Below are 19,064 nucleotides of genomic sequence, written 5' to 3' on the forward strand. Positions count from 1 at the left end.
ATAGATCGGCTATTGCCTGATCCGATGTTACCGTAGTATTTTCAAAAAATAGCGAGGCAGGGTAAGAACTTGTTTTTCGCTCAGTGTTAACGAAATTATAAAACTGTTTCGGATCCTGTGCGAACTGGAATACAACGGTTTACAACGGTTTAAATAATCCCTGTAGCACTGAGCATTAAGCACGGTAAAGTTTAACCGAGCGCTTAAACATTTAGAAAGGATGGACTGAGAAATTTTGTATAAAGTCTGGACTTGACATTTCTTAGGTGTGTCAACTCCTTATTAAAACAAGGAGGTTTAGAGATTGACGGATAGGACATCGGAACACAAGAGTCAAAAAATAATTTAATTGTGGTATAAAACATATTAATGGCATCCGTCATTATGTAGCAGGAGTCAAGATCAGACCAATTAAAGCCAGCTATAAAATTGTTTAGCCTCCGAAAATTTGCCTTTCGAAAACAGGGAATTCGCTTTGTTGACTTCTCTGAATTTACTTTTAATACCGTACCTATGTCGATTCCCACCTCGAAAGTAGGATGATATGGATCTTCCGGTTGAGTAAGAGGTGCTACCCTGGACAGAAACACACTTTCAGGACTTGTTACAAAACATAGATCCAAGTCGACCAAGAGAGTTTGGAATATAATTAACTTGCGACAGCGATAAGTCGAGCAAGCCGTCAATAAATTCATGTTGTGCTAAAGGGAGAAGGATATTCGAATTTTCTTCTGGGGACCACGTTGTGGTATGTTATAATCACCTAGAACTACCAATTTGTCCCTGTCAGACAGTTTATTTGATATATGAGTTCTGAGTTACGGGACTCGTCAAAAAGTAACTCCTCCGACGCGAGGGTAGATCTAACCGCAATTAAGACTCCACCTCCCCGTCTGGAGGGACGGTCAAGCCTATATATAGTGTTCATACCTGGGAAGAGTTCGGAGTTAAGTATCTCCGGCTTTAACCAAGTCTCTCTGAACACTATTATATGGGATGCAAAAGAAAGGGTATCACAATACAATTTCTTTAATTTGCTACGTAAGCCTCTTGGATTTTGATAGGAAATAGTAAGATTCGTTGTTAGTTTTTTTAAGAAGAGGAAGAAGATGAAGAGACGGATGGTGCAGTGGTCTGGCCACGTGATGGAAGTTTAATTCTCACGGACCCCTTTTTTTTTTGTATTTTTGATCTTAGCTTCGAACTCTTTTACCACCATACTATCCGGCCAAAAATCACCCGAACATATGGACGAAAAAAGCTGCAAACACTTGGGAATCTTTAGCAATCCCGGGGTGGGCCCCCTCCACAGCGGATTGATAGGATTGCTCCAAATCTTTTTTTGCTGCCGATCTTAACAACATATGTGGATTTGCTGCGATTGACAGCTGATCTGTTGTGGAGTCCTGTTGATCATTTGCCCGTGGTTGCGGGGCCTTATGCAGCCCACCACCAGCGCCTTTTTTGCGCTTTGTAGATTCATCTAATAGCTTTAAGCCATTAAACTTTGAATTAAGCGCGGAAAGAAGATCATCTGCTCGACGAAAACTATCTCTAGCTACGCCAAAAGCTGTTGATCAGTTCTTTCAAGCCACCTTTAGTTTGGCGCATAAACGATTTCATCTCGTTCGCAACCACAAGGCAAGCATCACAACAGTAATTTAGATTTTTACCCTTTGCTATGTAATCACTTGTTCGGCCATTAAAACCAGCGCACTTAGTATGCACCATTCTATCACATAGCCAACAAATCATTTTTGGCTGCTCAGGTAGCAATTTATATAAAAGCAGATAACATTTACTGTTTCCATATTTGTCTAAAATTAGACCACCGTGCATGAATACAAAAGAATCAAAAACTTTTAAGCGACCTGTAAAAAGAACCGCACGAGAGCAGTCTGCACGCTCAGAAATTTTGTGTGGAGAGAATAAGTGCACAGTGCAGTTTATGTGCATGCAAAAAACAACACCAAACAAAACACAAACACATAAATTGCAAAAGAGTTAGTTTATTTGTTTAAACTACTGCACAATTCACAAAGAATCACCCGCGAAGCGAACGGATCTTTAATAATAATGTTTTCAATATATGATAATAAAAGAAAATTATTAAAAACCTCGGCTGATTAGACAAACACAAAATAAAAATCGGAGCGCAAAAAAAACGACCGTTCGCTTTGAAGCTGTTGTTCTGTTTATTAGGAAATCCCCATCCTTTAGTCGCCCCGAAACTGATATAACTCGTTTCGATTCGGCTGCTATTGTATACAATTCTGATGGTCTGTAGACCTCAAACTGAATCTTCTGTTTCATATTTCCTACCTCAAACCACCCTTCAACTGCTGCAGCATATCCATTCCGATCAACCCCTCGAAGAACTGATGAATTTTGAAGAGAAAGCATTCATATCTTATTATCTCCTCCTAACTCTGCGAACATTGGTAAAAATGCTTTCCTCTCAACCTCATGCGACTGCGTGATGGTTTCAATGGCTATTGGGTCTTTCAATTTCCTTACATACTGTGGGTGGGCTAACTCTGGTCGAATAAATGAAAAGGTGGACCCGATTAATAATCTTGATCTTCCCGGCATAATCTTTACCAACAAATAGGGGAACGTCGAATGACTTTTCCTCGTTCCTAATTACCCTGTGGATTGTTCAAGGCTAACTGTGGAAAATTTGCGTCATCTTCTTGAATGTTATGCAGCTGGCCACTGGCCGAGGTTCTTCTGCTGTGCTTATCTGCAGTTCCGTTTGAATTAAACGACCTCTTAGAATTGTTAGAATTATACGACTGTCCGGACTGGCCTTTAGTGGTTGATTGCTATTGATGCTATAACCGTTGCTGTTATACCCGTTATTATAATTGCTGTTGTTAAACCTGTTACTATTATAACCATTCCACTGTCTATCTTGGTTCATTCGGAGTTCCTGTTTTGGTAATTGCGATATGGTCTTTGATAACCTGCAGAGTCCCCTTTATTGAAATTACCTGCCCTGAATGAGTTACCCATCATCGGGTATGGAACTCCGAAACCTTGCCATCCATTTATACTCAGCATAGCAAACGGAGAAGGATTGTTTCCTCTCCACTGGTACTGCGACTAAATGCCCGTCTCCCTGTGAGCCACCAACCCCTGGGGCTCCTCCTTCTTCTGCTCCTGCTTCTGAGTTTCCTTAACGATCCTGCGTCGCGACTCTACCGACCCCTGCGTTTTGGTTTCTGGGTCGACGCCTTCTATGGCTACTAATTTTTTCTCCCTACAAGCTATCTCATAAGCCCTGGCTATATTCAGGACACCCATGTTCCTTATGGTTACTCCTATCGGTCTCTTTAAGGCCGAAATGCATTCAGCACCATCCCTTCATACCATTTAAATATTTCGCCCCTCAGCAGTATGCTGTTCTCGCCCAACAAGGCCTTCTTTAGAGTAATGACCCTATGGTAAAGGGTAGAAACCCTTTTCTTAAAGTTTCTTCTCTTTGATATGGGTCAATTCCTTCCTTTTAACGTACAAGATTAATTTAGCAAAATGGGGCTCAGTAACAATTGTCGCTTGCTTTTATTTTTTTTTATTCATTTACTTATTTTTTTATTTATGTAGGATATTTATTGTTTAGCACAATTTTTTATATTAGTAATATTTTGATATTATGATAGTTTGCTTATTATATTAGGTATTTAATAAAAAGTGACTCGTGCCAACATTTCTTGATCTCCGGACATACGACGACTTTGCCTTACTCCGGACACGACAACTTTCGGCTTTAAGATCTTTTAACTACACAACTTTCAACCCGCTTTGTTCTACTTCCACTCTCTCTATGCTTGTTCTATTTTCTTATATCTACTTGCGCTCACGACGCTACCCTTTGCGATGATTATCGATCATCGCATATCGATAACTATCGTTACATTTATTTCATTTATAATACCCTGCATGCAGAAGCTAGTTGTTTAGCTGTGCGATTCAGCCTCACAACCAATTGCGGATAGTCAGTGCTATGGTATTGTCTTCTTTCCCTTAACATCCTGCAGACTTAAGCTAGCTCCTTGGCTGTGCGATACAACCTCGGAATCAATTGCGGACAATCCTGCCCCCAGTGTTCACCCTTAACTTGCATTGCTTGAGCATAGCTTACTCCATACCATTCCTACGCTAAGCATCCGCCCTGAACGTACAGTGCGCCGCCCAATACATGTGAATGGTTGGATCGCAAGATTCCCTTCTAATCAACCGAACTCGTCTTCGTGCTAGGCGGCCGCCCTGTGCGTTACAGTGGCCTGCCTAATATATGCGAAGAAACCGAATTGTTACCCCATTAATCGACCGATCCCATCATCATGCTAGGCAGCCGCCCTGTGCGTTACAGTGCCCTGCCTAATACATGCGAACGAATCGAATTGTTGTACTTACTCAGCAATCGAGCCGTTCGGCTCGACCCTTTCCCCCTATTATAATCCACTCGAACTTGTTGGTAACTTCACGGTTCCTATTACTTCCACCTCCATTTTACACACTCTACTCACTGTTATTCCTTACATCGCTATTATTAATATTATCTGCACGTCCTGGTCGTAACAAATCGACTGCGCCAGTTAACTCCTTGCGTAAGTACATAAAAGAGTACATACAAAAATGTCAATTATGCCAAAAATCAAAAATAATTAAACCAAAACACCAATGACAATAACAGAAACACCAGGATAAGCATTTGATAGGGTAGTAGTAGATACAATTGGCGCGAGCTAACCTCCTTGCGTAGGTTCGGGAGCTAGAAGTGAGACTTTAAATTGATGTTGATTCCCAGAGAAACGTCCGTTAAAGTCGAAAATCTGAATGAATTCTTTTATTTCTTTCTCCTACTTTACAGTTTGGTTTGTTATTCGGTTTTACGATTTGGTTTTTCTTATTCTAATGCAACCATGCAGCACTGCTATACTAGAAGAGTGGATCCCACAGCCATATAATTTTTAAATTCTTATTTTTCCAATGAAACAACGCCTACAATATGTTATTAATGCTAAGGAAGTGCATACAAAGTATTAGAATTACCTCAAGGTATTATAAGGTACTATAAGTCTAAGATAGCTTAAATACTTTGTGCAAAGAATTTCTTGACAGTGACATACATGTGTAAGAAAATTTGAATTTTGTTGATTTTTTTGTGAAATATTTATTATTTTGTTATTACTTTCTTACATATTAATAAAAAATATAATAAATAGATATTAATAAAATAATGCATGAATTTTAATAAAAGGCTTTTATATTTTTACATTGAAAGTCAAAAATGCGATCCTATGTAAATTACGTAAGTGCATGTGCGTGTTTCATAGTATTGGTAAACTTAGTTTTATAGTCGCAAAACAAATTTGACACATTTAATGGAATAAAATGGAATGAAATTTATGTGTTTGGTCCGGTGGAAAAGCGAAGCATCAGCAGAATTGGTTTGATTCTTTTTCGTTGTTCCATATTCGACGATTTTTCCAATTCAACACATTTAATTTTCATTTCGACCAGCTTATTGTCGCTATTTGAACGCATGTTTTGGAAAACTTCCACGAAGGTGCACTTGGTGTATCCTACAAAAACCAATGAATGTGCAGTAGAAGTTTGTTTTAATGTTCCATTATATGGGACAGAGTTTTACGCCTACGTTTGAAAAACATACCAGTTTTAGAAGTATTATTTTCAGAATTAGTTTTATGCATACATCTGAGAACATTATAAAATAACATACCCCAAATCCATGTAAATAAATATTTGCATTTATAAATGTAAAGAATTTAGAAGAAAAAGACGAAAAAGGTAATATTTCAATATATACGAATATTAAATCAGTTAATATGAGCTGTGAAAATTTGTAATGCGCAACAGAAATTACCTTCTTGAACAACCTTAAATGTTTAAAAGCTCTGCAATGGAAATAATGCAGCAAGGTACATACGTACAGTAATCCGAAAAAATGACTTTGCCCCACACGTTGTGTGATTCTTAGCAATGCAACACTCGTATTAACAGTGTCTATCAGCTTATTGCAGTTGACAAAATATACTTGAAGTTGTTTTTGCTGCTAAACTATTAAAAAAACATGAAAAATTAAACGAGTATTTTAACTAGAGATATTCATGTATTCTTCAAATTAAAACCATTTCCATAATTATAGAGCCGAAAAAGGTATTTCGGAAAAAACAAATGTGCAGGCTTGTTTCGTGCAGTTTATTCTACTTTATTTTACTAACGTTAAAGCTAATATATTGTAGGTCATATTTTCTAGTTCAGCACACATTTGAGGCGATTTCCCGTGTGCTTTCCAAGATAACCTTGTTTAAGTCGTTTGTTTTTGGAAATATTCCATAAGGCTATGTCAAATTTCATCAATTTTTGATTACACTTAAGTCTGGGGTCTGTACTGGCGCTATGACTACGTGAGACAATTCAGACAATAAAATTCATCACAATTACTAGTGAGTGATTGGGATCGCTTGCATGGTGATACTGAAAACGACCGCATATGCCGTTTTTCTACAATTTCTGTTGAGTTTTTCCTTTATATTTGAATACAAATTTTGGCATCCACTTTCACGTCGATTAAAACGAAGTTGCGCGTTCCAGCATATGCCATATAGGCCCAACCAAAGACAATAGAATAACATGATGCGTAACGCCATACGATTATTTGCAAAAGATTGCTGGCCCCAGGGTCTCTCAAATTTTTATTCAAAAGCCGGAGAGCGGTGCACACGTATACTAATACATTGTAAATTTGACAGAATATGACCTTCACTTTACATGTTCTTAGCCTTTAAATCTATATTATTTTTTAGCAATTGGGACCATTTTCAACCAATTTCATAACTGACTTTGTATAAGATTAATTGTAATTAGAGTATATTATGCGTGTTTACAGCGCAGAAGTTTATTGGTAACTGAACTCAAATTATGTATGCTTGCTGCACACAGGCAGCGTTAAAATATGTGAACCAATGGTGATCGCCGATCAGTACACAAGTAATTGAGTGATTCTTACATACATAGTTGTTCATTATATATACTCAACACTCCTTCTTAAAGTTGTATGTTTACATATTCACTCAAAACAGTCCCATTAGCTTAATACATTAATTATGCTTAATGCAACTTAAATTCTTTGTTAACACATACACGTCTTCAGTGGGAACATAATTAATGTTTACAATTTTATCCTTATATATATCTCTGACATAATGATATTTAATGTCAATGTGTTTGCTTCTTGCATGGAACCTAGGATTCTTAACTAAGCATTGCGAACTTTGGTTGTCGCTATAGATCTGCGCAGTCTTGACATCTCCGAAACCTATTTCGGCAACCAGCTTCCTGATATAGACCGCCTCTATGGCAACCGTGGTGAGAGCTATATATTCGGCCTCTGTGCTGCTCAGAGCTATACTTTACTTCTTGGATTCCCAACTAAAGGCAGCACCAACAGCAAATAACGCCCATCCAGTATATTATTTGCGATCTGAAAATCGCCAGCCCAGTCTGCATCCACGTAGCAGTGAATGCTCTGCCCAGTTCTTCTGTAGTGTAGTTTCTTCTCAGATGTGCCCCTCAGGTAGCGTAAGATACGCTTGGCAACCGCCTCATGCTCCTTATGAGAATGTGCGTTCCGCTTCACAGTAAAATGCAATATGTCTGGTCGAGTCGTCATCGCCAGATACAGTAGGGACCCAATCAATGAATGATAGGATTACATTTTTCACACGGTCACATCCCTCGTCGTCGCATTTTATCTGATGGCCAGCCTCCAATATAATACTGCTTGGCTTACAATTTTGCATTCCATAATCGTTAAGGAGTGCCTCCACATACTGCTTGTGGCCAATTTCGATACTTCCAGTTTCTCCCTCTCTCTCAGTTTCCATTCCAAGGAAATGTCTAAGATCGCCGCCGTCGACCACGTCAAACTTCTTGGATATAAGCAACTTGATCTCGTTTAGGTCATCTTCGCTGGAGCTCGCTATGATCAAGTCATTCGCGTACACCACAATTAGGCCCAGATTGCCATCAACTTTGCGCACGTACAAACAAGGTTCACTAGGACAAGGAGTGAAACCAATCTCCAATAGCACGGCACTCAGTCTCGTTGCATTCGCGTCCACTCTGTGTAAGGCCGGATTTGTGGAGCCTCAGAACGCGTCTTGGAAACTGCTCATCTATGAAACCTTCAGGCTGCCTCATGTGCACCACATCATGCAATTCGCTGTTTAGGTAGGCTGAAGAAACGTCCATCTGGTGCATGAACATGCCATGTTCAACTGCCGATGAGATAACCAATCTTATTGTGGAGTACCTGGCAAGGGGAGAAAAAGTTTCGAGATAATTAATACCCTGGCGCTGTGCGCACCCTTTGGCCACCAGTCGCGATTTGCAGCGTTCAATGTGGCCATTCTTATCTCGTTTTAACGCAAAGACCCATCTGCAACCAATAGTCTTCTCGCCTTTCGGTAGATCGACCAGTGACCAAGTTTTGATTGCTCGTAGGCCATCCATCTTCTTCTGAACATAAGCTTTCCATTTGTCGCTGTGATCACCGTTCATAGCTTCTTTAAAACTTCCAGGAACAACAATGTCATCAGTCGTCAGGACATTCAGCATCTGTGCGAGGGAGACCAGTTACACTAACTTCGGTCGTTCAGGAGCTCTTTGTGCTCCTTTTTCTTCAAGATGCGCGTTTTTAGGATCCACGTCTTCTGGCTCTTGTTCAATACTTGCAAGTTCGTCATCACCTGCCTCAAGCTCCTCACTAGGAGGATTATTAGACAACTCACCAACCAGAAGCGTAGATTTGCCTCGGAGTTCAACCAATTTAAGCTCTGTTTCACCAGGCAAGCCACTCTGCCCAAGTCATCTTTGAAAACCATGACGTCACGCGCTTCGATCATCTGCCTCTTCTCATGGCTATACACTCGATACGCCTTTCCCGTTTCGGAGTAGCCAACCAGTATATGCTCCTCACCCTTCGGAGCAAACTTCGTCTTATGGTATGTGTCTTGTTCTACACAATGGCTTTGGCACCAAAGACACGAAGGTGCCCAACGTATGGCTTTCTTCTTGTCCATACCTCAAAAGGGGTTACACCAGGGAAAGTTGTTGTTTCTGCACAATAATTCCCTATCCTGACCATAATGGTTATCAGTTAGCCTAATCAGATCAACAAACATATTTTGAAGATGAAAATTATTATGCGTGTTTACAGCGCCGACGTTTATTGGTATCTGAACTCAAATTATGTATGCTTGCGGCACACAGGCAGCGTTAAAATATGCAAACAAATAGTGATTGCCGATCAGTAGCGAAAACACTCAAAAAGGAATTAACCGTTGCTCGCAGGCAACTTGAGTGTTTGATCACTCAAGCATTTGAGCATTCAGCTTGCGACATGTGAAAAATTAGAGAAGACAACGATTGTTAGGTGCTTACGTCCGCACGATTTGCCTCGAGAAATTAATTTGCCAATAAAAAGGTCACAACCTTTATTTATTCTTTAATTACTTATATACAATTATGTATGTTTGTTTTATTTCAATCAATATAGAATATGAACTTATCGATCTCAGAAACTGTAATAACTAGAAGGTTGAGATTAAACAAACAGATTCTAGAGACAGATGAAGCGCAAGTTTTTGGACGCGTGTTGCCACGTCCACAAATCGCTCAAAACTGCCACGCTCACACTTCCGAAAATTGTTTGATATTTTATCATAAATTTATAAGTAAAATTGTAAATTGTAAATTTCTATCGATTTGCCAAAAAGCTTTATTCATCGCCCGCTCTAACGCGCTAAAACCGCCTAAAGCTGTCACGCCCACGCTTTTGAAATTTTTTGCATATTTTTTCATAATATTATTAGTCTTCTAAATTTCTATTGATTTCCCAAAAAACTTTTTGCCACTCCCACTCTAACGCCCTAAGGCCCCCGAACCGTCACGGTTACACTTTGGAACAATTTTTGAATTTTTTCTCATTTTTTTCCCCAATAACTATCGATAACCCAGAAAAATTATTAAATTTCGCGTTCACATTCACACTAGCTGAGTAACGAAGAAGGAAGCGTTTCCGACCTTATAAAGTGGTATATGTATTCTTGATCAGGATCCCTATTCGAGTCTAACTGGCAATGTCCGTTCGTTTGAACGCGTCGAACTATAAAAAGATAGAAATTATGCAAGCAGATTTCATAGACATAGACGCAGCGCACTCTAACGCCCACAAACCGTCCAAAACTGCTACGTCCACACTTTTGGGAAATATTTTGAAATTTTTTCATTTAATTAAAAAAATCTTTTACCGCTTTGCAAAAACCTTTTTTTTTTGACATGCTGTCAATGCTTTACTTAAAAATCTGTGTGAAATTGATAATCCCTCCGAAAAATGCCGATATTTTACAAACAAAAATCTCTCTACGCAGTAAAAAAAAAGTGTCTGAATTAGTAACAAAAATCACTTTACGCAGTAAAAAAGTATCTGAATTAGTAAATAAATAAAGTCTATTTATAAGTGAAATGCAAAATTAGTTCTTGTCACTTTTTTGTGAAAGTAAAAACAGGTCGGATTGACTGGTTAAATGTCACTGTTGATGCTAGACTAGAACGTACTTTAGTCGTAATAAGAAACAACTAGCAAAATGAAAAAGGATCGTCGTAAGCCGGTGTATTAAAATATCGAATAAATAAAAATGATAGCTGTCCTTGCAGCTATTATATCCACAAAAAATATAGAGAGAACGAGTTAGTCGAGTTATTAAGATACAAAAAGAATGAGCTTTGCGATTTGTGGACGTTAGAGTGGGCGTGGAAAAATGCGTCAACTGCACTGCGTCTTTGTCTCTAGAATCAAGATCATTCGGATACTTAGTTATTTTATAAAAAAATAATTTCTGACTCCACCTCAAAAATACTTTTTGCCACGCCCACTATAACGCCTCAAAACCACCCAAAACTGCCACGCACACAATAATTCTTAAGCTAAGAAAGGAAGGATAAACATATAAAGAAATTCAAAAAAATTATTGAATGTTTTGCCAAAATGCTATCCAATGCCATTAAATATGAATGGAAGCCCGAAACCCGTGGTGCCATACGCAAAACCAGAGATATGAAGGATCGACGCATAGTTCCTTACAGCAAAGTCAATCCTTTTGCATCCTTTGGGGACTTAAAGTCTGAGCTGAACGTGGGAATCAGCGACGTTACAATTCGGAGACGACTACTGAATCAAAATTTTAGTGGGAGGAGTCCATAGGAGGAGTCACGGCATATTACGGCAAGGTTAAACTATTTGGTGAAACTGGTTCACTACAGTATATCTGACGACCTCCTCCCACTGAAGATGGATGGACCTATAATCCTGGTATGGGGTTGGTTTTTTTACAATGGTATGAGTCCATAACACTGTTGTGAAGGGTTTGTTCGAAAGCCGTGCGCTAGCTTCAATTTTGTCGAAAGCAAAACAAAAAGGAGATTTAACCGAAAATGTTCGTGTCGACAGTCTCTCGCATTGCCCTCGTTGCCAGGAGCACAAAATACAATCGAGGTAATTCCGTGGCCAGCACAATATCCCGATTGAAAACCAGTGGGGGATATTAAACAATATGTGTCAAAGAACTTTAAAACAAATCATTATTGGTGCGATTTCTTGGAATACAACATTCACGATAGTTTTGAGGAGGAAACATATTAAATGATCTAAAAGCAATAATATATTACTCGAAGCAGATAATTATTTTGAATAATGTCAGATTGAAGTTGCGCACCCAAAAACATACGTTGTACAGTTCAGAAGCGAACACAAGTCATACCCAGCGGTTAGAGTACTTAATTCGTACTTCCCAGAAACTACTAACATTCACGAGCGCAGTAAAATTCAAAATGCATGCCTAAAACAAGGTACCCCGAAGCACATATGGACGAAGTATACACACAAATAGACGATGCTAAATCAAAGAATAATGAGGCATTCGAATAGCCCTTACAACTGGACGTATGAAGCCAACAGAAATGGCGATTTGTCGACGATAGAAAATTAAACTCGAAAGCAATCGAAGATCGATATCCTATGCCTAATATAAACGAAATATAAGCTGGGTGGCTGTTTAATATTTTCATCTTTAGAGTTACCAAATCGAAATGAGCGAGTGCGATATCCAGAAGATAGGATTTTCAACTGGCAACGGGCACTACGAGTTCTTGCGAATGCCATTTGGACTTCAAAACGCTCCTGCAACAAATCACTTTTTTTATTGTATACATTGACGATATTCTTATTTTATTGAGCATCTATCGGAAGTATTAAATTGTCTGGCTGATGCTAACTAAAAGCTTTAAATTGACAAATGTGAGTTTGCCAAATGCAAAATATAATTTTAAGGGACGTTTTAAATGCAGACAGTCTGAAACCAAATAAAGTTGAGGCAATCGATAGGATTAAATTGACAACAATGCAAAAACAAATAAAAAGTTTCCTAGGCATGACTAGCTATTTAGGGCGATACATAAAAGATTACTCTAAAATCGCGAAACATTTAATAAAATACAGGAAAAAATTCCAAAATAAATACAGAAGACTTGAATAGTTCGAAAAGCTCAAAACCCTAATTAAAAACGAGGCAGTGTGGCCTATCGTAACCTCCAAAAACAATTTACACTTACTATATTACACATTCCAGGAACTATGCTTCGGGAGCGGTCCTAATGCAAAATACCAAAGTAATATGCTACGATTGAAAAGGAACTCCTAGCTATTTTCTGCTCTATTAAACATTTCCATTATTATCTATTTGGAAAACAATTTTTTAAACCGACCACCGCCCATTAGTATAGCTGAAAAATTTAAAAGAACCCAATTTAAAGCTACAGAGATGGAAAATACTACTGAGCGAATTTTAATTTGGTATTGCTTTCATCAAAGGAAAAGGAAATTCTTAGCGGACGGACTTAGTAGGATATGCGCTAATAATAGCATCTTAAATCATCCCGAATTAATTAGACATGAAATCATCCAATTAGATAAAACATGTATATATTTAGGCGAACTTAACAATCCCATGCAATCAGTTAAAACAAATGACGGCCAAAACAATGACATTTCGTTTGACCTATATAAACCTATTCTCAAACCAATCTACAAATTATGAAGCCGTCCACAGCTCTCAATCGGACAATTTAAACTATATTAAAAAGAGTCGGAAAAGGAATCGCGAACCACAAAATTATTGTATAAACACAACAGTAAGTATTGCTATCATTTTAGAAATATTTCGAGAAATTCTACCAGAGAAAGTGGCTCCTAACACTTACTGTGAAGATGTTAAATTGTACGTAAAATTCCAAGAATGATATAGTCAAAATTTCGCGTGCAACTACAACTTAAAATGTATAAGACCGTTTGTTTTTCTGAAAGAAGTCACAGATAGAGAACAAATTTTAATGAATAGAAGAAGAGCATTTAAGAAATAACCAAAGAGGTAATAACAAAATTTTGTCGGCAATAAAAAAAATACTAACCCAATCGTCAAACAGAAATTCAAAACAAGAGAGAATGCTATAGTCGAGTTCCCCGACTATCAGATACTCAGCTACCCGATACTCAGCAAGTGTGAATGCGCAATTTCATAATTTTTCAGGGAAATCGATACATATTGGGGAATATAACGAGAAAATTTCAAAATTGTTGAAAAGTGTGTGCGTGACCGGTTTGGCGGCTTTTGATAATTATACCCGTTACTCGTAGAGTAAAAAGGTGTACTAGATTCCTTAACAAGTATGTAACAGGCAGAAGGAAGCGTTTCCGACTATATAATGTAATATTTATTCTTATCAGGATCAATAGCCGAGTCGATCTGGTCGTGTCCGTCTGTCCGTATAAACGTCGAGATCTCAGGAACTATTAAAGCGAAATTGAACAAGTTTTGAATATGTTTTCATGATTTGATTTCTTTTAAATTTCTATCCATTTGACAAAAATCTTTTTGGCACGCCCAATCTAACGCCGCTCTTAAACAGCCAAACCGGTCACACCCACACTTTTGAACAATTTTATTCCCAAATCTTCAAAAAAAATAGTAAAATAATAATATATGGTATATTATAAGTGGTCATGTGCCAAAGACAGACCCCTATGTTAAAACAACATTTCAGGCATGCATCCCAAACTGATTTATCAAGTACAGCAAATATGCAGCAGTAGATCGGCAGCTGATAAAACCATTTTTTTATGTCAAAACAAGAGAGAATGCTATTGTCGAGTTCCCCGACTATGCGAACGCGAAATTGTATCATTTTTTAGGTTATCGATAGATATTGGGGAATAAAATGAATGACAAACAATAAAACAAAGAAAAATCTAAACATTTTTCAAAAGTGTGAGCGAGGCAGTCCTGGCCGGCTTGTTACATATGGCAAACATTTTTTGGCAAATCCATAAATATGAAAAAATATCAAAACATTTTTTATCTTCTTGCTTAAGTATTTAACTTTTCTACCGAATATTTCACTTGACTGGCAAGTCTCTGTGGATGTTTTCCTTTCTTAGGTACCAGCCCCAGTCATAGTACGCAGGATTTTTGATTTGGCTCGCCCTAAGACGCGTTGTCCCATAATTCAAAGCCGTAAGTCCATATTGGCTTAAGCACAGTAATGTAGATGAGAACCATGTAGTCAAGACTTAGGGGAAAAAGGGCGTTGATGAGGAGAGAGAGAGAGTTGATGAGAGGAGACAAACTGCTTTGAGCTTCATATTTGTGGTTATAGTTTCAATGTGCCTACGCCACGTGAGCCGCCTGTCTAGGTGTACGCCCAGGCTCGTTACCTCAGCAGCTTGTGATATAGGTGTGTGTCGTGGTACTAGAGTAGGGCAGTTCTGTCGACTTAGCTTTTTTTTCGAAAGACTTGTTGGTAGGTTTATTTATTTATTGCAGGATGCTGGTAGTGTTTTATCCTTTCCTGGATTGAGCACCTACATTATTATTGATTTTTCCATTGTTTCGGAAAATAGCTTAGCTTCGCAATTGAGTTTAAGAGTTGACACATTCGAACGGACATTAAGGGAGATGGCTTTGAGCTTCATATTTGTGGTTTTAGTTTCAATGTGCCTATAGCACGTAAGCCGCCTGTGTACGCCCAGGCTCGTTACCTCAGCAGCTTGTGGTACTAGAGTAGTGCAGTTTTATTCTTTCCTGGATTGGGCACCTACATTATTATTGATTTTTTCCAATGTTTCGGAAAATAGGCTAGCTTCGCAATTACGTTAAAGAGTTGACACATTCGAACGGACATTAAGGGAGATGATTTATCATCTTATTATTGATATGGTCGTGTCCAGGCGATTTTCCAGGATGTCGGTTTACAAGGGGAGGCTAAACGAGTTGGTATGAGCGTTTTGGCAAAAAAAAACTTTTTAGAGGTGTTAAGCAAAAGTACATGCTCTAAGTTCATCGCTCTAATCCATTTGGCAGCAGCGCCCCGCGGAGGTGTTTCGGCATCAATTGGAGTCTGGAGATGTAGATGCGCCTTTCACAGTTTGTTTGGAAATGGATGGGGAGTACTGTTTTTTAGTATTTGTTTTGACCTCGGTGATCTGCGTTGTAGGTTTTTTTTGAATTCGTTTATTTGACATTTAACATAGAACAAAAGTAAAAACAGAAGAACAATTGGAGGGGATCAGCTGCTGCGTCCAGCGACACTTTAGCCCGTTGCTCCACCTGTGCTGCCATGTCTCCAGGGTGCGTTGCCTTGCTTCTGCTTGTATTGGTCTCTTGGCGCTGGAGAAGAGGCCTCTACCGTGGGCTCGGTTAAAGTCCTCTTTGTTTTCCTGTGCTATTAGGTCTAGAGACGGTTTTCCTACGATTACTAATGCCGCCTCGTTGGACACTGTTCTGAAGGCGCAGCAGATATATAGTGCCGACAGTTTATGAGTAGCAATTATCAAGCGCGTTTGCCCACACCTGGGCGGCATATAGCATGGTCGCCCGGGTGACGCTCGTCAGCAGTCGTCTGCTCGCCTGTTTTGTACCTAAAGTGTTCAACATTAAGGTTGATAACGATTTACTCCTGCTGCTTTCGAGCAAGCATACGCTAGGTGTTCGAGGGTAGGTACTTAATTGCCCAAAAGGAGGCCACCAAGGTACTGCCAACTTCGACAAAGGCCATCTCCACCTTCCTTATCAGGACAGCTCTTGTTTTTTCCGGTGCCAGTTCAAGCCGGAGGGTTCTTATTATAATCGATTTATTCTACTCGCTGCTCCTGTGGCGTTTCTCCTGCAACGCATTGCCTTCGTTGTCCTGTGCTCCTCGACAACGGACGACGTGTCGGCCCGGCCAGGATTAGGTTGTTATAGGGCAGGGCGTATCGTCCACGGGCGAGGCAACGCTCGGCCTGGGCCCACCTTTACTGACCACTGACTCCGCTGACCCTTTCAGACACGCCAGGAACTTCTCCTCCACTCCCAGGATCACTCTTTACTTGCAGTGCTCGTCCTTCACTTCCTGCGGGCCTCTTGCTGCCCGACGCTTCCACTGTTTATTCTTTTCCGACTTATCCGCGCGTTCTCACTCCCGAACTCCTTCTTCCAACGCTCCGTCTCACTACTTCCTTTCACGCGCGGTCTGGTTGACTGAATCCACTCCTCCGCCTTCAGATTCCGATCCGACTGCGCAACTGCGCGACTCGCGCCGGTACTCTCCTTGACTATCCTCGCATACGTACGGATCCTCGCGTGTTGTGACTGACTGCCGCGGGCTGCACTTGCGCCGTCCCTTCATAGGCCGCAGGGATCCCGTTATTTTTCCTTTTGCGCACGGCCCGCTCGGGTACAAGATCCAACTCATGTCGCGTTACCGGTCGACGAGGTACCGTTAGTTCACGGTCTCTCCGCATTGCCGGGGTCCAAGGTCCAGCGCGGTACCGTTAGACCTGACGGCCCTTGACTCTTTCTGCATCGCAGACGTCTTCGATGTTGCTAAGCCACTCCCCTGCACCCAGATTTGTGGGAAGTTTTAAGACTCCTCACAATATATAAACCTTATATAGTAGGAAACGCTTCCTTCTACCTGTTACATACTTCTCAACGAATCTTTTTGCCACGTCCACTCCATTGCCCTAAAACCGCCCAAAACAGCCACGCTGTGGGCGTGACCAGCTTGGCGGCACCGAATGCTGTCCTGTCTTGTCGCTCTACTTTTATTCTGCTGTCGCTTCTCCTGCTGCTCTGTTGTCGATATTCCTGTTGCTCTTTCTTGCTCGGACCCTGTTTTTTACCGTGATTGCAATAGACTCTTACATAAACATATTCAGTATATGGCTGCAAATTTCTTATTTTCTGCGTTGAAAACATTTCTCTGATGTGCTATACCCTCAGGAAGGCGGTCATTGATAACCCCACACAAATACATATTGACCCTGTGTTCAACTAAAATCGCTTCAAAAATATATTATATAATTATATTATGTATGCAATAACAATATTTTTTTTTTATTCAAAAGTGAAATGTTCAATTCAAGGGTATCATATTCTTCACCGCAAGATGATGTTCCTACTGGAAGAGAAGGAAGGGAAGCCCAATCCTCGGTTCTTCGTGGTAAGCTCTTAAATAAAGATTAAATGTATTTATTGTAGAAAAAAGTATATAGGCCGATATAGTCAACTTCCTCGACTATTAGATACCCGAATACCTATCAGATACACAGCTAGTGGGAGTGCGAGTGAGAAATTTTAACATCATATCAAAAAAAAATAGTGAAATCAATAAATAAACAGTATCTATAAGTGTGCACGTGACAGTTTTGGGAGAATTCTGGGCGTTAGAAGAAGTACAAATTGACAGAGTTTAAACGAAAAAAAAACACATTTCTAATGTATGGGTATTGCTGCTTAACGCTGCTTTGGTTGGCCTGAGAATCGGATCGGATCGGAGAGATGAACGAAATAAACAAAGACAGTTAGTAAACAGTTTGTTTACTAACTTAATATCAGGATAAATATGATCCTCGGCGTATGAACGCCGAGATCTCAGGAACTATAAAAGCTGGATGGTTGAGATTAAGCATACACTTTCCAGACGAAGCGCTTGTTTGTTGACTCATGTTGCCACTCCTCTAACGCCTGCAAACCGTCCAAAAGTCTCACGCCCACATATTGATATATTTTATCATATTTTTATTAGTCTTGTAAATTTCTATCGATTTGCCAAACTTTTTGCAACGCTCTAAAACAGACCAAAACTGCTACGCCCGATGTCGATTGACACCTAAGAAGTAGATGATATGGATCTTCAGGTTGAGTAAAAGGACCTTTAACAATACATCGATACAAAAAACGACCAAGAGAGTTTCGAATATAATTAACTTTCGACGTGTTCTGCTGTAGGGAGATTTTTATTCTGAGGACCACATAGTGCAAGATATATTAAAATCACCTAGAACTTCCAATTGGTCCCTATAAGACAGTCTATTTGGGACGGATTTTGATTACGATATTTGGGGAATAAGAATACGGCGGAATGTGAGAGTACGTAATAATAACAGACCTATCATATAAAAAGAGAGAATGAAGAAAGAAGAACTCGACTATATCGAGTTAAACGATATCATTCAGATATCCTTTACTCAGCTAGTGTGAATGCGAACGCGAAATTTCATTTTTCTGGGATATCGATATAGATATTGGGGATTAAATTGAGAAAAAATTTCAAAACTGTTCCAAAGTGTGAGCGTGACCGGTTCGGCGGCTTTAGGGCGTTTGAGTAAGCGGGGCAAAAAGTTTTTTGACAAACCGACAGAAATTTACAAGACTAATAAAATTATGAAAGAATATCGAAACATGGCTTGAAAATGTGACCGTGGCAGTTTTGGGCGGTTTTAGGGCGTAAGAGTGGGCGTGGCACAAATTTTTTTTTTTCAAAGTGATAGAAATTCACAAGACTAATAAAAGTTTGAAAAAGTATCAACACGTTTTTCAAAGTGTGAGTGTAGCAGCTTTGTACGGCTTGTGGGTTAGAGTGGGCGTGGCAACATG

General features: G+C 39.5%; 1 protein-coding gene across 8 annotated transcripts in view; it reads left to right on the plus strand.

Annotated features, from left to right (window-relative positions):
* Nucleotides 1-5,545: 5,545 nt before the first annotated feature.
* Nucleotides 5,546-19,064, plus strand: part of LOC117137794 (sialin) — a 35,287-nt gene continuing 21,768 nt past the window's right edge. For 2 of the 8 annotated variants that reach the window (XM_033299464.1, XM_033299463.1), the window contains exons 1-2: nucleotides 5,546-5,817; nucleotides 17,534-17,628. In XM_033299464.1, coding sequence (XP_033155355.1) covers nucleotides 17,538-17,628 — 91 coding nt within the window. In that variant the 5' untranslated portion in view covers nucleotides 5,546-5,817; nucleotides 17,534-17,537. Of the gene's footprint in view, nucleotides 5,818-12,740; nucleotides 13,282-14,583; nucleotides 14,661-17,533; nucleotides 17,629-19,064 lie in introns of those variants that run through there. The other 6 variants (XM_033299465.1, XM_033299458.1, XM_033299460.1 and 3 more) reach the window with 6 other exon arrangements.

This window comes from Drosophila mauritiana, chromosome 2R, assembly GCF_004382145.1.
Source record: "Drosophila mauritiana strain mau12 chromosome 2R, ASM438214v1, whole genome shotgun sequence".
Classification (NCBI taxonomy): domain Eukaryota; kingdom Metazoa; phylum Arthropoda; class Insecta; order Diptera; family Drosophilidae; genus Drosophila; species Drosophila mauritiana.